At 33.3% G+C, this 25487-nt stretch overlaps 1 protein-coding gene across 1 annotated transcript in view; it reads right to left on the bottom strand.

Annotated features, from left to right (window-relative positions):
• LOC129939332 (uncharacterized) overlaps positions 1–23473 on the bottom strand; it is a 46717-nt gene extending 23244 nt beyond the window's left edge. The window contains exons 1-5 of the mRNA XM_056047309.1: positions 22774–23473; positions 3335–3655; positions 3084–3273; positions 2655–2883; positions 2062–2242 (exon numbers count right to left, since the gene is read on the bottom strand). Coding sequence (XP_055903284.1) covers positions 2062–2242; positions 2655–2883; positions 3084–3273; positions 3335–3655; positions 22774–22843 — 991 coding nt within the window. The 5' untranslated portion in view covers positions 22844–23473. The remainder of the gene's footprint in view (positions 1–2061; positions 2243–2654; positions 2884–3083; positions 3274–3334; positions 3656–22773) is intronic.
• Between the last annotated feature and the right edge of the window lie 2014 nt (positions 23474–25487).

Here is a 25487-nt window from a genome sequence, read left to right as displayed (position 1 = left end):
ATTCCTCATGTTATTTGCGAATGACCAAAAATGTTCACTGGCTCTGGGACACTGCAGTATTTTTTGCAGTAAAACTGAGAAAAAAATTAATACAATCTATTTTTCCCATTTGTTTCTTATCTGCAGTGTTTGATTATGATTGGTCACTAACTTAAGAATTGTACCCAAGCACGCTTACGCACTACACGTTCTGGGAAATAAGTGTGCTCTCAACGTTTATGAAAACAACCATTTCATTGGAAAAGGATTTAGCAAGGATAAAACAAAATATCTATTACGTTTTATTTGCTACTAAAAGGGTTCTTAAGAAGGTGGTTCTTTAGCCCCTTCTTTGGTTACTCGTGATGGAGTTAAAGCACTTGCACATGCAGATGATTAAGCATTGCTTGCTACAGATAAATTTTTGTCCACCATCAGTAAGCAAATAAAAAACGTTTTATCAATAGTGTATACATGGAATTTGAACTGAGGTTTGACGGTTAACCTGCAAAAAACTCGAAATAGACCTTTTTACGAACAGAAGGAGAATACGACCTTTCAAAATCCTTCTATTATAATCAACCAACTTTAACTCCCGTTGGTCTTGGATAAGCAATCAAATTGGGGTCTTAACATTAAAGATATAAATAAGATGGTCATGTTTGAATTTAACTCCTTCAACATAATTTTTGGGGCTAAAATTTTTCAGAAAAATTTAAAAAAAATGGATGTTTACAGATTAAGCTAGACTAATATTAACATTGGATAAAGACACCCACATTAGAATAATGACCGAAGTACAAATAATGGTATCCATAGGCATCACAGAGTTTATGAGGACTGCACTCAATGCAGTTCTAGAAGCAACATTCGTCTTTAAGCCCCTGTACCTATTTGTACAAGAATTATTCGCAAAACAGGTTGTTGCAAATCCAGCGCCATTGGCCACGCGATGATTTTACAGAAATACACGGGTAACAAAGTATGCACTTAACATCACGTTTGGACTTCAAAAAGGTATTCCTCCTTTCCCAGTAAAAATTAAGAATCAACAAACTTTTAATTGGTGACCCGATCGACACCTCAGAAGAATACCCGCGACGGCTCCAAAATAAATAATTGTGTGTGTTCAGGCTTCACTTGCGCCTTCAAAGCTAAGGTCTTGGCATTGACGAAAGCTGATAGACGAATCTCAATAATTTCAATATGACAAGCTGATAAAACCTTTTTCATTGACAGCTAAGCTCCAAGAAAAGCAATTGCTGCAATCGAAATCAAATCGATGCTTTTGACTTGCTGTCTTGAAAAGATAAGGGTTTTTTGTACTTCGGAAAACTTAAAGCTCTCATGGCCCAACATAAACAAAACATCATCCAACTGAGCAAAGAAAACCCTCCCTCTTCTTGTGAGCGTTACCCCAGGGCAAAACCAATTGCATTACCACAAAGAGAAAATGAAACTCAACAGGGACGAGTTATGCTCATTTTCCTTGAAACTGACCCACACTATGCCATTTCAGAAATAAATTCCTCGAAAGAAAGCTCTGGATGAACCTCTGCCATTCCTGCCAACTTCGGCCTACAGCTCAAAGAACTCCACTCACGCGGGTCATGCTCTGTCATGGGACTCTTATCATTGGTTTTCATCTAGGGTACCACAATGGATCTTCATTGATGTGAGTGGTACCAAGACCGTCAGTTCATTAAACTTACCTAATGCAACAAGATGGAAGAGAGACTATTTTACTAGAGCAAATTTTTGACGCTTTTGAAAACAGCTATTGTTTTGATTGTTTGGCTCATAAAAAAGACTTGATTTAGTCGACTAGTGTAATTTTCAGATTCTCACCAAACCCTAATGATTTTTATCTAAATAGGGACTCTTTTTTTGTTCAAACATCAGATCGACCAGATCCGAAAAAAACAACTCTTTTTAGAAAACAAAAACTATAATCCATGACTTTAGCACACCTTTTCCAATCGATGGATCTATCATCAACATTCAATCATCATTTATGTACACCGCACACACAAGATACATCTGAATTCAGTATGAAAAAGAAGAATAAATCAATAGACATACCATCTAAGCATTTCACCCTTCGCATATACACGGACATCGGTTTGAATTTCAAGCTCCTCGGCCCAATCGAGATGATATCTTCCGAATGTAAATAGCACTCCGAGTTGGCAGTGAGTTGATCCAAAAAATACGAAACACCTTGGCAATAGAATTTCGTCTCACTGGAGCACCTGGCTTGGCACTGTACTCCGTTCCGTTAGATGGGTGTATAGATATTTTGATTGTTCGTATTTCCAAAAAGCAGCAAACGCACCAGAGCACCAAGAGTACCAAGAGCAAAGCCGGAGCCAGAGCCAGAACACAAAGAGAATCAAATGTAAATCAAAGTATCTCGTTGTCATTTTAGATGAATTTTGATTTGAAGAACCCACCAGCAACAGCAACCAGCAAAAGCAACAACATCACAAAACCCATATATCAAAACTCACGTTTTGTTTGACAGATTGTAGTATCGTCGTCGTCGTACCTTCACTGTATGTTGGTTGGTTCTACTCCATCACCACCCCAATCTCTGTCCCCATGAACTAAGACCCAACCCAAACCCAAACCCATAGATAGAGACAGAGACCCCCATCATTGCACAGTATACTCACCTCTTTTTGGGTTAGTCCATTATGCCTGGCTTCCGCATAGATGAACGTACTATTTGAATAGAGCTCATAGGAGCAGTTTTCCCTCTCGATTGGGCGCTCTTGGCACTGGTTCTCGATGTATTCCTCTTCGAAGGGGGCAGCTCGAAAGGCATCTGGCTGCAGGACTTTATCCTTATCGCTGAGTACGCAACGACCCAACTTTTCGATTTGTGGCATCTGCTCGCTTAAGCTGCAAATGAAGTCAGTGTGGTGTGATATCAAATCATTGCCATTGTGAGAAGAGTGATGATCGTAGTCATGAAGAATGTTGTATCTTTCGGATAACATTCCATTATATATGCATATGGATGAGGCTCAAAAAAGGTGAGGTCATATTTCGATACTATACGTTCGAGTACATATATTTTGTTGTTTATCTTATTAACTCACCGAGCTTGATTGTTTTTGTATGATGGAGCAAACGAAGCTGAAAGGCAGGCGAACTGTTTTTCGAATAAGCATCGCTCAGCACATTCGCGCTTGGTCACGAGCGTGGGGATGGTCTTTTTTCCTCGGAATACCAAACTACTTCCTGGCATTTTCGTTAAGATCCACATTTTCATGTTACAATTGTCAGGAACTAGAAGAAATTTAAAATGCCTTCATTCAAAAACTATATAATAGATGTAGTTGTATCTCACCTTTTAAGCATGTCTTTTCAAAATATATGGCATTGGTATCGGCTATAAGTTCCAAATCTTGACCCATTTGTTGATATAGGTTTGATAAGTCGAAAATAGAGAATCCAAAACATTGGTTTGTGTCTAGGATGAGGATGTAGGAAAGGCAGTTTTCATCTTGTTTACACAGATCCCAGCATATTGGATTGATAAGATCGAACGGGTTTTCCGGATCAGCTGAGTAGAGAATGTTTTTTTCGGTCATAACATCGGTTGATGGACGGAATCCAACGATTTTTTGAAAATGCAGTTGATAAATAGGGCATTTGAGAAGAAGAGCAACTGAAGTATAATATAAACAAAAGGTTATGAACTTTATAGAGCTAAGTTTAAGTTAATAGTTAAAAAGTTATGAACTTTACGGAGGTTATACATAGTTAAGATGATCATCCAATGATTTTTTCTTGGAACAATGTTATTTCTTAATTTATTGAGGATTTGATTGTTAAATTCAGATTAAGAGATGAAAGTCGTTATTTTTGACACTGGAAATGGTGTACGACTTCAGATTTAGGTGTTTCTGATATTGACTTGCATCTCGTTCCCCATTTGATGGTTAAAAAAAAAACCAAAGTTGTGCAGGAATGTTTTGCTTTAAATGTCTGATATTGATAACAATTAATGAAACTTCAAAATAAGTTGTATTAAAAGAGCTCATAAACACCGTATTTATAAATTTTAGATCATTTAAATTTAAAACACATTATTTTCAACTTTAAACTTGGAAATATTAACTTACTTACTTACTTACTTAAGGTGGCGCTACAGTCCTGTGTGAACTAGGGCCTCACCCAACAAACCTCTCCATCTAGCTCGGTCCCTAGCTAGATGTTTCCAGTTTCGCGCTCCAAGTTAGGTGAGGTCACCTTCCACTTGTGCGCGCCACCTGATCCGCGGTCTTCCTCTACTGCGCTGTCCTGTGGGTGCGGATTCGAAGACTTTCCGGGCCGGAGCATTGGTTTCCATGCGCTCTACGTGACCCAGCCATCTTAGTCGTTGGACTTTTACCCTTCTGGCTAAGTCTACGTCGGTGTACAGCCCGTACAGCTCGTCGTTCCATCTTCTCCTCCACTCCCATCCGATGCATACGGGACCGTAGATCACACATCACGCTGAGTTCTTCCGATTATGTCAATGTCATCAGCATATGCCAGTAATTGGACAGACTTTTGAAAGATAGTGCCTCTAGTGCCTGTGAGCTCTGCACTATTCTTTCAAGCACGATGTTAAGAAAATCGCATGGCAGCGCATCACCTTGTCTAAAACCTTTTTTGACATCGAAAGGTTCTGTTATGTTGTGTCCAACCCTTATGGAGCAGCATGAATTCTCCATGGTCATCCTGCACAAACGGACGAGTTTGGCAGGAATGCCAAAACTAGACATGGCTCTATACAGCTCGTCCCTGTAGATGCTGTCATATGCGGCCTTGAAATCGATGAAAAGATGATGGGTGTCGATTTGGTGTTCTTGGGTTTTTTCCAGGATTTGCCGTAATGTGAATATTTGATCAACTGTGGACTTTCCTGGTCTAAAACCACACTGATAAGGACCTATCAGGTTGTTGAAGATGGGTTTTAGACGTTCACATATTACGGCAGAGAAGATTTTATAGGCGATGTTAAGTAGACTGATACCTCTATAGTTGGTGCAGTTTAGAGTGTCTCCTTTTTTCAGGATCGGGCAAACAATACTGAGGTTCCATTCATCGGGCATGCTTTCTTCCGACCATATCTTACGGATAAGTTGGTGCATGCTCCTAACCAACTTATCTCCAGCTGCTATGAAGAGCTCGGCATTCAAGCCATCCGCTCCAGCGGCTTTATCAGACTTCAACGTAGATATGGCAATCTTTACTTCGTCTAAGTCGGGAGGACGGGATTGTTGGCTTTCGTCGTCTATATTGAATTTATCATCCTGCCTGACAGCGGAATTCAGTTCTTCGTCGCCGTTATACAGTCTGCAGAAGTGGTCCTTCCATATCCTCAGCATTAGCTGCGGTTCCACTATGATGTTTCCACTTTCGTCTTTGCAGCCTTCGGTTCTAGGTTTATGTACCTGTGAATTTTGTTTCACCTGTTCATAAAACTTTCGAACCTCATTCCTGCTTTTATACCTCCCAACATCTTCGACCGCACGCTTCTCATGCCGTCTCTTTTTCCTTCTGAGAAGTCGGCGTTCCTCTCGCCTCTTCTGCTCATAGAGCTCATGAGCAGCTCTCGTCCTTTTATGCAGCGCCGCCGCTTTGCGTGCCTTTTTTTTTGTTGGCTGCATTTGCCTGCCGACATTCCTCATCAAACCAGGGGTTCCTTGTTGGTGGCTGTTTGAAACCCAGCACATCAGAGGCGGCTTCTCTGATTGCATCTTGGTAATGTTGCCACTGGTTTTCGATACATTGTGTTAGCGGCAGAGAACTTCGAGAGAGGTTACTTGTAACTCGGTCGGAAAAGGATTTGGCGATCTCTGGCGATTGTAGCCGTTCGACGTTGTACCTTCTCCCAGCACCTCCCTGTTTTGCCTTGGGTCTGGAAATCAGAAGTGCTACCTTGGCTACAACGAGGTAGTGGTCTGAGTCGATGTTAGCTCCTCGGAAAGTTTGTACATCCATAATGCTGGAAGCGTGTCTGGCGTCGATCGCAATATGGTCAATCTGGTTGACGATAGATTGATCTGGAGAAGTACAAGTTCCTTTGTGGATGTTGAGGTGTGGAAAACGCGTACTGGCTACCATGACGTTTCGCCCCGCAGCAAAATTTATGAGCCTGAATCCATTGTCGGAAGTGTTATCGTGCAGGCTGTTCTTTCCGATTATTCCACCAAAGATGTCTTCCCTTCCTAGCTTGGCATTAAGATCACCCAGGACAATTTTAATATCGTAGCTAGGACACTGCTCATATGTTTTGTCTAGAGCTCGACGCACATATCTTTGTTGTTGTCATCCTTCGCTTCTGTGGGGGCGTGCGCGCATATCAGGCTAATATTGCCGTATTTCGCCTTGATGCGTATGGTCATGAGGCACTCATTGATGCACCTATAGCTCAAGACTTCTTGCCTAAGTCTGGCTCCAATGACGAAGCCGCATCCAAATAAGCGCTGTTGGTTTTCTTGGTAGCAGTCACCATAGTAAATATCGCAGTTTTTCATCCTCTTTTTGCCCGGTCCATCCCATCGTATTTCCTGGATAGCGGTGATATCTGCTTTATATCGGTCTAGGGCCTCCGCTAATTCTTCGGGCGCACGTAGGCTGTTAAGGGACCTAACATTCCACGTGCATATCCGAAGCTCGTTGTCCTTTATTCGTTTGCGTTGGTTGTCAACAGTAAGTCTGGATACGGATCTTAACTAGAATCTATGAACTCTGATGATAGTTAACTTCTTTTAAAAAAATAAAATACAAATTCTTAAATTCCAAACGTTCATAAATCTACTGGGTTGCCTGGCTGTATAAAGTATCTAGACACAACTACCAGTGAAGTTTCTTAAATTTTCAACTTATTTGTGAGGTATTTTTTAAATCAGTTTATTCTTCAGAAACTGTTTTAAATTACGATATTTCTATCGGCTTAAACAAATGCGTTGACATTGACCTATTTTCAAACGAAATATGTAGAGTTAAATACTAACGTTAACAATTCTTAATATTTATATACTTAAATTATAAAATCTTAAACTAGACTGTAGAAAAATTTTAATTTGCAATTTATACTTTTTCTACTATCATTTGTTGAATTAATACAAGAGTAAAAGCTATTATAGATTTCAACTAATTGATTTAAGGGGCTATGTACACCATAAAAAAATACTAAAATTAGTATTCAATGGTTTCTGGAGTCTTATCCTTGAACGACTAAAACTAAAGTTTAAACTACCAACAACTGATGGTGATGACATTTGTCCGTTTATTATTCCAACAATAAAACAAAACTGCAGGTACGTCCTATTATTTGTCAAAGAAGGAAGATTTATGAGAGAAAGCCTTTGTGAATAAGGCGGTAATGTACGAATATCATGAAACCACGGAAGGGATCGTAGACAAAAAAGCAAAAATCTTCTTTGAATGGCTTCAAGTCTTGTGTGGTGTACCGGCGGCGTAGTAAGGTGACTATACTGTTCAAGAATATTCCAGGACTGGTCTCACAAATGAAACAAAAAGTAATTTTAAAACACATGGATCACGGAAATCACAGCCAAATCACTTATAAAACCCAGAACTCTATTTGCTTTTGTAACTATTTAGTTAATATGTTTATTAAATGTTAGTTTAGAATCTAAGACAAGATCCAAGTCAGAAAATACGTATACTCATATACTTAAAAGACAAGAATCAAACATGTAACTAAAACCGATTGGAATTTATTTGCGTGTAAAACTCATGGTTTTACATTTGTTAACATTTAAAACAAAAATTCCTTGAGTAATATTAAGTCTTCTTGCAAGAGAAGACAGTCAGATGTAGAGTACATTTTTTTTTTAAATTTTAATGTAATCAAGATATATTAGGACACTCGAATTTTGTATGATCGAAACCAAGTCATTTATAAATTAAACAAATAGAATAGGACCAAGGTGACTACCCTGGGGGACACCAGAATTCACAACAAATGAACTTGAACACTCATTACTAAATTTAAGACTATAACGTCTATTTTGCAAATATGGGGAGATCCAGTTTATGAAACTGGCGTTAAAACCTTGCTGTGATAGTTTTAAAAGTAATTTTTTATGACACAATTTATCAAAGGCCTTGCTGAAATCAGTAAAGATACAATCTACTTCTTCACGTTTTTCAAAAACATCTAAACAAAAGGACGTTAAGTTAAACAGATTAGTAACAGTTGAACGCTTTTTAACAAAACCAAGCTGGTTATCACAGAAAATTGAACTACAGTGATAGTTTAGGTATCACAGATAGTTTAGCAATAGCTCGGTAGTTCATTATTTCGGTTTCAGGACCTTTTTTGTGTACTGGTATTATGAAGGAGCTCTTCCAGATAAAAGGAAACAGCGAGTTACTTTAAGACGTTTTGAAAACAACACATAACGGGTGTGCTAAATACGCAGCACATTGCTTTAAAATGGACGATGGTACACCCTCGGGACCAGGACTAAAACATTCGTCAAGTTGTTGGATATTATTAAAAACAGTATCTTCACTTATAACAAAATTGATAGAATTTAAGAGGGGGAAATTTATAACAGTGGTAGATGTGTTAAAACTAATAGTATTATAATCTACAAAAGCATCTTTGAAGAAGTTTGCAAACATGTTTGCAATTATTCTCGGCTCATAACTTTTTAATGTCGAATCAGTCATTAAGTTTGGATACCCACATGATTTCTTCTTACGATTAACGAATTTCCAAAAACTATCATGATTATTTTTAAGGTTTAATTCAATTTTCCAAATGTAGTCACATCATATAGGATGTTAGAGTATTCAGTGAAAAGTTTTTTTTATTATAATGAACGTCCTATAATTATTATCAGTTCTTGTTTGATTGCACTTTATCCAAGTTTTGTTCCTTTTGATTTTAAGTTTTTAACGTGAGAATCAAACCGTGGAACACTCAAGTTATTTCGAGTCTTTTTAAATGGAATCATTTTGTAGAAACAGTTAAAAAAGTTAAACAAAAAATGTTACACATATCGTCAATATTTAAGTTACAAAATAAATGTTCCCAATCGATCGTACATAATAAGTTAAAAAGGTTTTCAAAATTTCCCATGCTAAAGTTGAATTCTAGTTTGTGGTTATTAGGGAGCATATGAGATGAAGCCATGTTTAATTAAAGTGCTATGTCTTATGCAGGACAATTTTGACAGCAGAAGAAATCACAGCTGCTTTAGAGCATATTATGGTTTCGGAGAAAAATACCATATCTAGTGTTTTTCCAAAACTTTATTGAATTTAGATTTATGTATATAAAAGTAAAGGACTGTTCAAAATTCCACTTTTACTACAATATACAATTTCATTTGCTCGCTACAGAACAATTTTTGAAAAATTTAAAAATTTAAAGTATTCCCTATAATAAAATCGGGATCAGAGTAAGAGGTTATAAACTATAGACAATATCCAAGCTATCTGCTTTACCAAATTCAGTTTGGAAAAGTGGTAGATACATATATAACGAAATGTGTCTTCTTTAATCTAAGAAAAGACAACAGTTTTCAAACATGGAGCCGTATGCATCATTTACAAAGCAAATGTTTTTACTAGTAAATTTTTATAGTATTTACTGCATAAAAGACATGGTAAATGCTGTAAAGGTAGTATTTACTAGAAGAAAAGTATTTACTAGTTTGAATGAATTTGTATAGTAAATACTTATATTGATATGCATAAGGAACTAGTACGAACTTTTCTTTCTAGTATTTACTGCAAATTTTTCAAGTTTATAAATACCAACTTGAACATTTACTAGTAAATGCTTTCTCATGTTAATAGCCAACATCAACAGTCGCAACTCTACTTTCAAAGCAATCGGTGTGCAGAGCATAAATATAGCAGCTTTTTTCAATTTTAGATCTGAAAAAGTTTATAAAGAGCGAAGAACGCCGAATATAACGTTGAGTGGCTAAGCGAATATTTTATGGGAAAGATATTTTATTGCATTAAAAAATCTCTAGGTTCTCTACCTGAAAGAAGGGGAGGAGCAACGTCCGCTGAGGAAAAGATGAGAATTTGTTTGAGATATGTTGAAGATCCAGGCATTCAAGTTGGCGTTGGGGAAGACACGGGCATGCATCAGAATACTGTTCGCAGAACTGTACACTATGTAGCAAAACAGATAGTGGATAAATCCTTTCTTTGGATTAAGTTTCCTTTGGATTACTAACAACAATTGGAAGCTAAACAGGATTGGCTTTTGAAATACAGTTTTCCATCATGTAAAGGAGCGTTAGACTGCATCCATGTCGAAATAAAGAAGGCCCACTTACACTCAGAGGAGTATATAAACCGTAAAGGATATGCTTCCATCAATATTTAAGCGACCTGTAATGCCAGAGAATGGTTTACAAGTGTTGTTTGCGAATGGCCAGGGTCAGTTCATGATTCAAGGCTTTGGAAAAATAGTTTTCTTGAACCTATTTTGAGATCGTCAGAAAATACAATATTATTAGCAGACGAGGGATATGGAATTGCACCATGGCTAATGACACCATTCAAAAATCCAACTAGTAACATCGAAAAGGCTTATAACAAATTACATACTAAAGAGAGGGTCATAATCATAATAGAACGTTGTTTTGGACAGCTGAAAAGTCTACAAAACTGTGTACGAGTCGAATTAAAGAATGTCCCAACTACTGTATGTTTTGTCCTGCACAATATTGCAAAGTATTTAAATGACAGTGACGACTTCGAGATTTCAGAAGGTGATGGAAGAGGAAATGAAAGTGCAGAGAATAATGCTTTTTACTACAAATCAGAAGATTGGGACAGATGAAGAGAAATGAGCTTGCAGAAATGATATACAATATACAATTATAATTTTGTTATAATTTTATTAAAGATGTATAAATTAACAAAAAATTCAAAATAAAATAAATCAAAGTATGACTTTATAAATCACAAAATGTTCGTCCGTCTTCGGAAAAAATATTTTAAGAGGCAATCGTTGAGCGCAACGAATGATCGTCATCATTTCTAGCCAACCTTTTCTGAACATGCTCCTGTTGCATCCTCAATAGTTTTAAATTTTCCAGAAGCACTAAACATTGAAGCTCACTCTTAGTGAGAGAAATTGTTTCTTCAGTCGCCTGTTCCAAACCCCTTTTGCGTTTTAATGCTGGTGCAGAAGATTGGCAAGCAAGCAGCGCTGAATCTTGTTTGTCCTCTTCTGGGTTACTTGAAGAACTACATCTTTTTCGTTCCTACAAAAAAAATGTAAATATAATTTTGTTTATAAAACTTAACATACCAGGTATTCTTGAAATTGATGGGTTTTGGTCAGCATGGATAAGCTTTAAGAAAATTTGTTTCCATTCTTAAAGCTTGATGGGTTAATTTTCCGTTGATTCAAGGTCCGTTTTTTTTATACGTCAGTCTAAATGTTATTTATCCTCTTCTTTCGTCTTCTTCTTCTGTTAATAAAATACCAGTGGTGGCTTAAAACTCACGAATAAACAATTTTAAGGCTTCCGCCTTTGCTTTTTCTATGAGAGGCTGTTGAGATTTATTAATAAGTACGATATTTTTCTAGTATTTTAACAAACTCTTAGGTTGTTGAACATTTTGCTTTTGCCATTTATTGAACTTCAAACACTCACTTTTAAACTCTTAAAAATTGTAACACAAAAAATTGTTTAAAAAACAAGAAAATTATAAAACGTTATATTAGAGAACAAGGAGAAGCAACAGCATTTATTTAACGCATTTATGTAGGTATCTAGTATATACTATTACTTTCAGATGAACTAGTAGTATTTACTGGGATGATTCCAGTATTTACTACTAGTTTATACTAGATAGTTAATCAAAAATATTGTGCAAAATAATAAATATTATTGTTAGAACATTTTTAACTGTCTGCCCTAACTACCTCATTTATAAGTTTAACTGTCACATGTTATTTACTTAAAACTTTGTATTTTACTCATTTGTTACAAATTTGAATGAATAAATACTAATACGTTTTAAAATTAATTCTTTTATATTGATTTTTGCTGTACACCAACTGTACGAATAATTTACAACGGTGTAATATGACAACAAAACTTTAGCCACAACAGCGCGTGGAGGGTCAGCTAGTATTATAAAAAACAATCGCCCTTAAAGTAAATGAAGCACGATATGAGTTATATTAAAAAACTTGCAACCCAATGTCGGGAAAAAAATTGATCTAATAGAGACATTTTGATTATTCCATTGAACTTATTGGCTCAAATTTGTAAACATTCAAAAAATACTTTAAACACAAATTTGAAGCCGACTATAAAAAGAGCTTTAGAATCAGGGTTGGCTCTTTGATAATTTTAAACGATATGAAGTATACTTTAACGCTAAAGGCCCAACTACTATAGTCATAAGCTAATAAAGGGTGTCCCAAAATTAACGCATGATTTGAATTTGCCGCCATTTGTGCAGTGAAGTGTTGGCAACCCTGAAAAAAAAGCAATTTGACAGCTAACAGTATAGGGTTGTTAAAAATGGAGCGTTACACGATAGAACAACGTGTCTTCATTATTAAAGAATATTTCAAAAATAGTGAAAGCTTGGCGGCTGGAGTTCGAAAATTTCATACAAAATATGGTCGGAATAGTGTTTTAACTTCGTCAACGTTGGAGACGCCAAACACACTGGTCGTCCAAAAACAAGCCGTTCAAATGTGAATGTCGAAGCAGTGCGTGAGAGTGTTGCTGACAATCCAGAAACCTCAATTCGACGTCGTGAACAAGAATTGCAAATTTCAAGAACCTCTCTACAGCGTATAGGTACTCACCAAAGATCTGTGTCTTCATGCTTACAAAATTCAATTAACACAACAATTGAAGCCTAATGACCATGGACAGAGAAGAGAGTTCGTTGAATGGATTATTGAACATCAACAAATGGACCCTGATTTTTCGAGCAAAATCATCCTAAGCGATGAAGAACATTTTCATCTTGATGGCTTTGTCAATCGCCAAAATTGCCGCATTTTGCTTATGCCTATTATAGTTGGGCCTTAAGGCACTCGTCTAACTTTAAAAGCAGTAAAATGTTTCCTTATCTTTTTTAAACTATACTTTATTTTTTTGACGTTTGTAATTTTATAACAAAAATTTAAAGAAAAATGTTTTTTTTTTTTGAAGATAGGAAGATGATTTTGGGCTTGTAAATCAACAATAAAAAAACTGTCTTGGCTTGAACTTTCGGTGTTTGCACCAAGTAACTTGTGCCACGATAAATCAACACAATTTCCAACCTCGATTCAATAGACTACGACAAACAAAATACAACATTTTGACAAACTTGCAATTGGTCGTCCGTCGTAACAGAAACAAAAAAGAGTGTGGTACTTAGTGTTGGACTACCATGTCGCAGCAAATTTGTTCCTATTCGCAAAATCGCCCGCCATCTTAGCTAGACCGGATAATTGGCTAATAATTAGTTAAAAAAAGGAAAAAGGTAGACTTTTTTAATAAAGAACTGTTTTAACTAAAATCGGCTTTTCTACTTAAACGAGAACTGTTTATCATTTTGCGCCGTTGGGAGTTGGTACTTTTCTCTTCTTTAAAAAAAAAATAATTCAAAAATCTCCAATATGTATGGAAAACCGAATTGGTCGCCATTTGTAAAGTAAAACCTTATCAATCTTTAGGCAAACCAATTGATAGCTGTCGGATAGACTCTTATGTGATCGGAAAATGCTGTCACATCAAGTAATGATCTGACAATTACCAAATATACTTATGTAAAAACAGATATTTTTAACAATTACATCTGACAATATAAAACGTCACCTGACAATCGCTGACAGTGACATTTATTTCAGCTTCGTCCTATAAAATTCTTAGCTCATACGACTGTTATGGGGTTTTCCATATGGGTAAAATATATTTTTGATCGAGATCTGTCAAAACACAAATTTCCTTCTGCGTTTACATTTCAATACACAAAATAAATGGATTTATTTTTGATTTATGATCAAACCTACGGATCTGGATTTTTCGTCAAATTAACCCTTCTTTGTACTTATACTAATACAAATATAAAACCAAAATTTAAAGATGGAAATTTGACATCTATCCCGCACTCCTTAACACGTAAATAAAGTTACACCAAAACAATGACACAAAAAAGAAAATAATTTCAATTGTGTTCCATGCACCACACAAAAAAATCAATCTTCGACGGAAATCTGAATTCACCCATGAAAAACCCCACAAGACAATTATGTAAATTCTTGTTCTGACAGATCTGAAAATACTTAAAGATCTGAAAATCGCAAAACACACTAAATTTATTTTTCTAATTTCATAATTCCAATTATTATAAGTAAAATATTTCTTTTTTTTAAATTAAAATTCTCTCTGCATTAACAATTCGAGAATGGAAATATGTAAATAGTTATTTGTGAATGCATATCTTAATCACTCATATCCAATTTTATTCGTGACATATTATAATTATAGTTGTTTTTCTTTTCACGATGCTTTTTTTTGTTAACTGAACTTAACCGTTCGTTTGTGTGTAATTAATTGCATATTAAAATACTTCACAGAAAAAAAAAATACAAAAAATTATGTCACAGTGTCATCATCCCTTTATATTGCGACTCATATCGTACTCGTATCTACACGTCTTTAAAAACTTGTTAAATTTTATTTTTAGCTGGAAAAACTTTTCTGGTGTATTTATGAATTTTTAATTCATTAGCTCATACAAATTGTATATTAAATAACGATTTTTGTTGTTGTCAGAGGAAGGGTGGCAAAATTATAAAACAAAAAAAGCAATGTGTGGTAGCATAATCAAGTTGTTGTTGTAGTGTTAAAAACCCTACTAAAAAAAAAAAAACAAACTTAGGAGTGAAGTTTTGTAGAGGGTTGGTTTTTTTTTGCACACCTTTAACTTATTTATTTAGGTATCAGTTACGTTGATTTACATAAAAGATTCGTTTTAAAAGTTTAGATTTAAGATAGAATACATAAACATATCTAAAGAAAAGTTAGGTTTTTTCGGGTGTGAAAATTTAGTGAAGTTTAAACGAATGGACTGCTCTTAGCGTAATGTATCTCCAAATATGACTACAAACTATAAAGTGTTTGAAAAAAAAGAGAACAAATAGATAATTATTATATACCTACATCAAAGTAGATTAATTTAGATAAATACGTTAATTTGTTTAGTCATCTGAGGATGTACCATACATTTTTAAGGCTCGAATTTGATCTAGGTACCTTTTTTCATTTAAAGAGGTATCATAAAACTTATTGCAGCTTAGATCTTTCAAGTTGTAGGCAACTACTAGAATCGATTTGATTGTTCCTACTTTTAAACGATTCCGTTCCTTTGCCCATTGTGAACCCATCAACGAGAAGACACGTTCTACATTCACATTTTGTCCAGGAAGACAAAAAAAAAGCTCAGAATAAAATTCAATATTTGAAAACGAATTAAAGAAACTGGCCCACTTTTCAACAGATATTTTGTTTTTAAATTCTTCATATTAAAGTTCTTTCGAAAGAAACTTGTTTAAATAACAAAATTGGTCAAACAACTTGGAGTCATCCAACAAAACTTCTTTAGAAATTAGGTAATCGATACTTTTTTCTAAGTCTTCCCATATTAATATATTTTCTAAATTCATTTATCGAAAACACAAAAATTCTTCAAATTGAACTGTCCACTTTTCTAAATACTCATAGGACTTTTTGTAATAATTAAAGCAGTCTTTCTTAAAAATGTCTACTTCGTCTTCAAATCGTTTTCTAACTAAATTATAAAGAATTGATTTTGTAGCGAGAGGAAGAAAATGTTGATCATATCCGTTCTTTAAAATTGTTGGAAGATAATCTTAAACCATGGATACTTCTAATAGGGATTGTTTTCCTTTTTTATTCTATGATTTTTTTATTAAACATGTAAGCAAGTGAATGTACAAAGTACAAAAAAAGCTTCAGATAAATCATCCCGTCTGTCGACTTGTCTTGCTTAAAAGTTTGTCTATATGTACTCGTATCAATTTTTACCAAATTTGCGTACTATTTTATGTAGATTTAATTTTGTATGAAAAAACGGATTTTTATATAAAAATTACTGCATATCGAAAACAATATTTCTGTGAAATAAAATAAGCTTGAAGCCAATATTTCAAATTTTTGAAAAGATATTTGAGTCGAAAATAATTTCTTACCAACTTTTATTAATTTTTTTTTAGGTTTTTATTTTTTATAAAAAAAACTGTCAATTCGATTTTTCTCAAGATTTTTCAAAATATTAAAAACAATATTTCTTATAAGCTAAAATAAGTTTTAAGCCTAAATTTTAAGTTTTTGAAAAGATATTTGAATCGATATTCAATTTTTACAAACTTTGAGTAATTTTTTTTTTCAGTTTTTTCGATTTATAAAAAAACCGTTAAATGGATTTTTTCAAAAAATATACTTTTCTGATATCACGTTTATTATTATTTAATTCATTTCTCTAGCGTTTTTGTTTCATGAGATATTTAGGGTTAACCAAAATGTTCACCTTTTTTCAAACTGCTATGGTAAAAAAACCACCCACGCAATTTTCTTGAGAGCCCTTTCTGCATCTTTCTGCCTTATTATCTGTATAACAAAATTTATTTGAAATCGATATCTCTTCTGGTTCTTGAGCTATGGTGGAAGAAAAAAACGTCGCGAACGTATGGACGTACGGACGTACGAACGTACGTACACACGCACGCACAGACATCTTTCTAAAAATCTTTTATTTCGACTCTAGGGACCTTGAAACGTCGAGAAATGTCAAAATGTTCATTTCGACAGATCGAAATAATTAAAATATCTTCCTATGTGAAGTTAAAAAACGTCTAAAGCTAATTTTCCTAAGACCCTTATATTAAAGTTTGAACGAAATAAACCCAATGGTTTAGGCTGCTAGTAGTTGTTCATATATTCTTATTAAATTAGACGACAATTCTGTAAGTCAAGAAAGAAGTAACATTCAGTTAATAGTTTCAAATGTGACTGTTTTTTAAATCTAGAAAACGTCTAAAACACTGGTTAGGGCAAACATTTGGTTTAGTGTAGAAAGATTTGATTATAACCCAGGTTGGAAGTAAGTGTTTTTATTATTTCTTTTAACCTAGGTAACAAGGCTGAGGTACAGTAATTGTTTAAAAATTGCCTGCAGAAGATTAAGTAGAGACAGAGATTCCTCTGTACTTTTGTGGTAGTTTACTATCTCCTTCTTTAAAGATCTCAGAAATTTGAAAGCTTTGAGCTGGCATTTTTGTGGAACCCGGAGCCTTCAATCAACGGGAAAGATTTGTTCCTACTTCTTCCTACGTTCTTCGTCATACCAACAGCTAAAACTCTGACAATGCCGAGTGTCCAGGGGGGGGGTAGTAGGGGTCACGGCCTTCCCCAGGAGATAATTTATTTGGTTTTTTGAAGGAATTCCATTTAATTCAAAACTAATCTAATTGCGTTAATGGACCCCCATTATATTTTGAAAAATTAATTTTTTGTATATGAAAACAAAATTTTGTATTTTACTTTTTTAAACTGTGTTATTAAAAGCACTACTTTTAAATGAAGACTGGACCACGAACATAATATGAATCGGATATTCCATCCTGTTCCAAAAACACCGCACAAATTCATCAACTTTTGGCCAGGAGGAGGGGGTCATATGAGCCATAAAGCTTATACAGTCAAGTTGTATAAGTAAAGATTTAATTTAAAGATTTGTTAGTAATTTAACGACATTCACCAAAAAGCGGTTTTCTATCTAAAACAACTTGAATTTTTTTAATCACTCAATTTAGAATTTGAAAAATCTTTAGTCATAAATTATTTTTATAAAATTTAATTCTTAGAAAAAAATATTCAGTTTCTTAAGAAGAAACATTGAATAAGAAATCACCAATTTAAAAATATTTGATTTTTGTTTAAATTTCTCTAAATTTTGTATTCTTAATTTGGATTCTTTCTAAAAACATAATGTATAAAACCTTCATTTTTGTTGAGGTTTTTCAAAAACTATTGAACCGATTTCAATAATCTTCTTTTTCAGCGAAAGTTCTTGTCGATGATCAAATTGATGATCGAAATGTGATATTTAAAAAAAAATATTAATTTTGTTTACAAAACTCGATAACAAAGTTTAAATGTAAAATGTAAATCTATAAGCACTTTATTTAGTGCTTACCAAAAATACTTCTAAGATGAAATTTAAAGTTTAAAATTATTTTCGAAAAAAAATAAGTTACATTTTTAAATCTTAAAACATAGGACATATTTTTGAACAGCCTTTTTGGAAGACATCAGCAAGTTCTAGCGTGCATTTTATTTCTTTCAAAATTTCTGTTAATACAAAAGATCTTAAGAAATTTAATAAATCTACTTTTAAAGTGCATTTGCTTTGGATGCTCTAAAACTGGGATTTAAACAGGAATTTCAATAATAAAAAATATTTTTCTTATAAAGAAATAGTTTAGTTTGAAAATCTAGTTTTGTTAAATAGATTTTTAGTAGAAAACAAATTTTACTAATTTAAGTAACATTTCTAAAATTTTTACAAATTGGATGAATTAAATTGGTTTGAGAGATATCAACAACCGAACATCAATTTTTACCAAATTTGTGTACAATTTCTTGCAGATTTTATTTTTGTATGCAAAAACGGACTGTTGGATTTTTATAAAAAAAAATACTGAATATCGAAACAATATTTTCTGTGAAAAAAAAGGTTAAAGACAACATTTTTAATTTTTGAAATGCTATTTGAGTCGAAAGTAAATTTTTACCAAGTTTTATTACTGTGTTTATTTAGGTTTTTATTTTTTGAAAAAAAAACTGTCAATTCGATTTCTCTCAAAATTTTACTGAATGTTGACAACAATATTTTTTAAAAGATAAAAGTAGTTTAAGGCCAATATCTCAAAGTTTTGAAAAGATATTTCAATCGAAAATCAATTTTTACCAACTTTTATTAAATATTTGTGTGGGTTTTTATTTTTTGTAAAAAAACTGTCCATTCGATTTTTCTCGAAATTTGATTGAATGTTACCAACAATATTTGCTAAAAGATAAAATGAGTTTAAAGCTAAGATCGCAAGGTTTTGAAAATCTATTTGAGTCAAAAGTAAATTAAATTTTTGTTTAGGTTTTTTTTTTTGTAAAAAAAGTGTCAATTCGAATTTTCTCAAAATTTTACCAAATGTTGAAAATAATATTTCTTATAAGATAAAATACGTTAGAAGCAATAATCTCAAAGTTTTGAAAAGATATCTTAGTCGAAATTCAATTTTTTCTAACATAGAGTAATGTTTTTATTTTTTATAAAAAAACTGTCAATTTGATTTTTCTTTAAATCACAAAATTGTTTTCGGAATAAAATCATTTTGCATTCGTAAATTTTTCGAGGTGATAATTTTTTTTTACTTTTTTAACTTCCCATAGGAAATTATTGCAATGGGTCCGATTTGTCAAATTGAAAATTTTGACATTTCTCGACGTTTCAAGGTCCCTAGAGTCGAAATAAAAGATTTTTAGAAAGATGTCTGTGTGTGCGTGTGTACGTACGTTCGTACGTCCGTACGTCCGTACGTTCGCGACGTTTTTTTCGTCGTCCATAGCTCAAGAACCAGAAGAGATATCGACTTCAAATAAATTTTGTTATACAGATAATAAGGCAGAAAGATGCAGAAAGGGCTCTCAAGAAAATTGCGAGGGTGGTTTTTTTACCATAGCAGTTTAAAAAAAAAAGTGAAAATTTTGGTTAACCCTTAATATCTTACGAACCAAAAACGCTAGAGACTGGCATTAAATTTTATATAATAGACTGTAACGTGATCTCAAAGAAGTATATTTTTTGAAAAAAATCTATCTAACGGTTTTTTTTCTAAATCAAAAAAACTGAAAAATTTGTCACCTCCTAAATTTAACGACTAACATATGATTTCACCTCCAAAACAATTTTGAGCAACGGAGAATAATGTTTAAAAAATCTGGTAAAATTTTTAAAAAAATCGAAATGACAGTTTTTTTTTATAAAAAATAAAAATCTAAAAAAAACATTACTCAAAGTTCGTAAAAATTAAATATCGATTCAAATATCTTTTCAAAAACTTGAAACATAGGCTTCAAGCTTATTTTATCTTATAAGAAATATTGTTTTTAACATTCAGTAAAATTTTGAGAAAAACCCAATTGACAGTTTTTTTACAAAAAATAAAAACCTTAAAAAAAATTTATAAAAGTTGGTAAAAACTGATTTTTGACTCAAATATCTTTTCAAAACTTTGAGATATTGGCTTTAATTTACTTTAATCTTTCAAAAAATATTGTTGTTAACATTCAGTAAAATTTTGAACAAAATCGAATTGACAGTTTTTTTTATAAAAAATTAAAAACCGAACAAAAATTAACAAAAGTTGGTAAAAATTGAATATGGATTCAAATATCTTTTCAAAACCTTGAAAGTTAGACTTCAAACTTATTTTATCTTATAAGAAATATTGTTTTAAGCATTCTGAATGATGTTGAGAAAAATCGAATTGACAGTTTTTTTACAAAAAATAAAAACCTTAAAGTTGGTAAAAATTGATTTTCGACTCAAAAATCTTTTCAAAAATTGTAGATATTGGCTTTTACTACTTTTATCTTTCAAAAAATATAGTTGTTAATATTTAGTAAAATTTTGAAAAAAATCGAATTAATAGTTGTTGTACAAAAAATTAAATACCTAAAAAAAAATTTAACAAAAGTTGGTAAAAATTGATTTTCGACTCAAATATCTTTTCAAATCTATAAAATATTGGCTTCAAACTAATTTTATCTTATAGAAAATATTGTTTTCAACATTCGGTAGAAGAAAATCGAATTGAAGGTTTTTTTTACAAAAAATTAAACTCTAAAAAAAAACATTACTAAAACTTGGTAAACACTTACTTTCGACTCAAAAAGCTTTTCAAAAATTAAAAATTTTGGCTTCAAACTTATTTTATTTTACAGAAAATATTGTTTTCAATATTCAGTGACTTTTATATAAAAATCCAACAGTCCGTTTTTTCATAAAAAATTAAATCTACAAAAAATAGTACGCAAATTTGGTAAAAATTGATACAAACTTTTAAGCAAGACAAATCGACAGACGGGATGGGAAGTTATCAGTGTGGGTCGCATCCCAGCCTCTTTTTTTTTTTTGTATTTATAAAGAAAAGCCGTTTATTGGATTTGTTTCCAAAAATATACTTGTTTGTCATCACGTTACAATATATTATATAAAATTTAATTCAAGTCTCTAGCGTTTTTGGTTCATGAGATATTTAGGGTTAACCAAAATTTGCACCTTTTTTTAAATTTCTATGGTAAAAAAACCATTCACCCAATTTTCTTGAGAGCGCTTTCTAAATCTTTCTGCCTTATTAAATGTATAACAAAATTCATTTGAAGTCGACGACGAAAAAAACGTCACGAACGTACGAGCGTACTCAAAGACATCTTTCTAAAAATCTTTTATTTCGACTCTAGGGACCTTGAAACGTAGAGAAATGTCAAAATTTTCAATTTAACAAATCGGACTTATTACAATAACTTCCTATGGGAAGTTATTAACGGTTTAATTTGGGTATATTTTGTTTATTGAAAGAAGACAAGTTGAGAAAATTTTTGTAGACAAAATAAAAATCATAAAAATCCATTTTGAATTTCGAATTTTCAATATTTTTAACACACAAATTTGCATGCTGACTGCTGTTTGTTTTTGTCTTAAGAACATTAAAAAATCTCCTAGCAGAATCTGCCTAAAACCTTAATATCAAAGTTTGAACTCAATCGACCCAATAGTAGATTCTTTTCAACTTTGTTTATAATGTCAAAGGTGGCTTTAAAATGTACAAAAAATGTAAAGATATTCTTTTTTTAATAAGACAACGTCTAGCAACACGCGTTAGATCAAAAATTAGTTTTACTGTACGAAGATTCGATATTCCTTTCAACCCAGGTAATAAGCCTAAGGTATGGTAATTGTTTAGTAAATCGGTAGGTAAGGATCTCCCTTTTTAAAGATCGCAGAAATATACGAAGATCGAAAGCTTTTAGAATTTCCTCATCTAAAAACATCTTATTTAGTGAAAGTATAACTTTTTCTAGAAGTTGTAAGCTGGCATTTTTGTCCAACTGCACTTTTTCCATATACCGACAAGATTTATATTTCTTCGCTCTATGCGAGAGCTCCTTACAGCTGATATCCTGATGGGTTAAAAATTAAAGCCGTTGAGACATCCTTTGTCTTTGAAACCAAATTTGAAATATTGATTAAGTGCTGAAATAGATTTCTTCGATAAAAATCAGTTATTGTATCAATCCAGCGAAACTTTTTTTCAACCATTTTCAATTTGCTGTAGAAAATTCAATTCATGTGTCCTGAATTCGCAAGACATGCAATGAAAAGGTAACAGTTATCACCTCGAAGTCACTACCAATTTCAAGCCTGCACAAGCATTTTAAAATGAAGTACCTTGGCTAACCAGAATTTTTTGAAATTCAAATTTGACATGTTTTGAGAGTATTTCGACTCAAGCACATAAATTATTTAAATAACAATTATTGGCAAATTATTATCATTAAAATATGATGAGCATCTGCCGACTTAAAACACAAGTTCGTGTAAATTTATTTTTGTAAGTCAATAATTCATCCCTAACGATCAATTGTTGTTATTATTTTTATTAAATTTTATTCATCTCAAACTTACAATTTAATTTCACTCCATTAATGACGATAATGAATAAAATTCCAATCAAAAACCGTTGACGTTTATCCATTTTTCGCCTTTATTTCAAATTTTATACTTCGTGTATTTATTTGTATTGAACTTCAATACTTCCGATTAAAAATATAATCACATTCACATAATATAAAATTGTTATTAGATATATGCAAATTATTTCTCATATTTTTTGAAATTTGATATATTGTATATTATTTGTTTAATTTCCATCTTTTAACTTGACACTGAACAAAATCGCATAATCGCACATTCAATTTTTTAATTGTTTGCACAAAATGAATATATTTTATTTTCCGAATAACAATTACCAAAGTGACTTTTTTTTTAAAACTATTTGAAGTTGAATAGTTTTTAATTAAATTTAAGTAAGATAAAAAAAAACTTCACACGATCTTGAGAATATATTTTCAAGTGCAAACAGAGATGTACACCTATAAATTTATAAATGCATATATCGATCGGTTTGTTGTAACGCGGTGATCGAGACGAAGGGCTAACAACTTTTTTCAAAACCGTTTTATTTTTATATTCCTATTGTTCCGTTTGAAGATCGCTTGCTTTGTGTATTGACTAGACTCGTATAAGCTGTGACTTTCCGACTCGACTTAACTATCGAATAAGCGATGATACCTACTATCGGCCCGATGCACTACCAAGTACTGACGGTATTGTTATTGTCGTGAGATGAGCTTACACGCAGAATTCGAATTAATTACGAAAAAAACAGGGGGTATCTTTTCTATGTTTTATAGGTTTTTTTTTATTTTCTTCTATTTGTTTAAATTTGTTTTCTATTACCTACCTTTATACGTAAATATGTATCTGCGATGATATAAAGTTTAAAAAAAAGATACATCAAATCGAATTGCCAGGTAATCGAAAGTAAGGGTCTGTGATATAGAGAGCACATCAGAGATTGTGAGTTGTACAGCGGTGGTTATAAAATAAAGCCACCAAATCAACGAAGTCAATATTGTACTTTGATACAAATAACACTTTTCCGATAGGTTTTGATGGCTTTAATTCAAGCCCGACTCCAAAATCAATTTATAACGTCAGATTTTTAAGATGATACAATTTGAAAAAAAAAACACAGCCGTTTTGAGGCTTCATGAATTAGTTGGTTTGTCAATGTTATCCAATATAGTTTTCTAAATCTTCAATCGTTGAATTCAATATTCAGTTTAAATATTTTCAAAAACCTTCATTCGTTTTTTTTTAAATATATCTTAAAGAAACGCTAAACCATTTATGCTAAGAAGTATTTAAAAGTAAAAAGTAAAATCGGTTTTTTGATGATTTTATGTCGTCTTAGTAAGGCTATTACTACAAGTTTTTGAAATATATTGAAAAAAAAAATATATAAAATAATAAAAACGAGTATTTCTTAAATTTGAGCAGTTTATAGTTAAGAACGATCTTGTTGTTCACCTTCGGATCTGTAAGTGGAATGTTAGGTAACTTAACAGACCACGTGCAGCCGAACAATTAGCGGAAGCCCTAAACTGCTGCAAGGCAGATATTACAGCCATCCAAGAAGTGCGATGGGATGGACCGGGTAAACGCAAACTAAAAGACTACGATATCTACTACGGCGACTGCTACCGTGAACAAAGACAGCGTCTATTTGGGTGTGGATTTGTTGTTGGAACTAGGCTCAGGCAAAAAGTCTTGAGTTTCAACAGTGTGAGCGAGCGCATCACGACAATCCGCATCAAGGCTAAATTCGCCAACATAAGCCTAATATGCGCGCATGCCCCAACAGAGGAGAAAGATGAAGACACCAAGACATATCCTTCGAGCTCTTGGACAAGACATATGAGCAGTGCCCTGGCTATGACATTGGAATAGTCTTAGGAGATTTAAACGCCGGGCTAGGAAGAGAAGACATCTTTGGTGGCACAATCGGCAGATAAAGCTTGCACGACACCACCTCCGACAACGGATTAAGGCTGATCGATTTCGCTGCAGGATGAGACTTTCTGGTAGCTAGTACGCAGTTCACACATCTTAATATCCACAAGGGGACATGGAAATCTCCTAATCAATCAACTTGCAACCAGATTGACAACATTGCGTTCGACACGACACTTCTCGAGCATACAGGATATCCAAAAATTTCGAGGGGCCAACATTGACTCGGACCACTACCTCGTTGTAGCCAAGGTACGGCTACGGATATCCCGGTCTAAGCTAAGACAAGGAAGTACTGTAAGAAGATTCGAGGTTAGACGGCTACAATGGCAAGAGACTGCCATGTCCGATCGAGTCTCTAATAGCCTCTTAAGGAATCCTCTGCTGCCTGCATTAAGCATTGAAAACCAGTGGCAATATTGCCTTGGAGCCTAGGTTTCACATGGCCACCACAGCGAAACACCTGGTTTGACGACGATTGCCGGCAAGCGCACGCTGCGAAACAAGATGCATACAAAACGGCGCTGCACAAAAGGATTAGAGCTGCTCGCGAGCTGCTACGAGCAGAAGAGGAGAGAGGAACACCGGATTCTTAGACGGAAAAAAAGAGAGAATTAGAAGCGCGCGATCGAGGAGATAGAGGGATGTCACAACAGGAATGAGGTTCGTAAATTTTACCAAAAGGTAAAAAAAACCTTCCAAGGGTACCAGCCACGAACCGAAGCCTGTAAAGACGATCAAGGGAACATCGTAGTAGAACCGCA

The sequence above is a fragment of the Eupeodes corollae genome, chromosome 1 (genome assembly GCF_945859685.1).
Source record: "Eupeodes corollae chromosome 1, idEupCoro1.1, whole genome shotgun sequence".
Taxonomy (NCBI): Eukaryota; Metazoa; Arthropoda; class Insecta; order Diptera; family Syrphidae; genus Eupeodes; species Eupeodes corollae.
The sequence above is the reverse complement of the archived record's forward strand: the minus strand, read 5'-3'. Positions and strand labels throughout refer to the sequence as shown.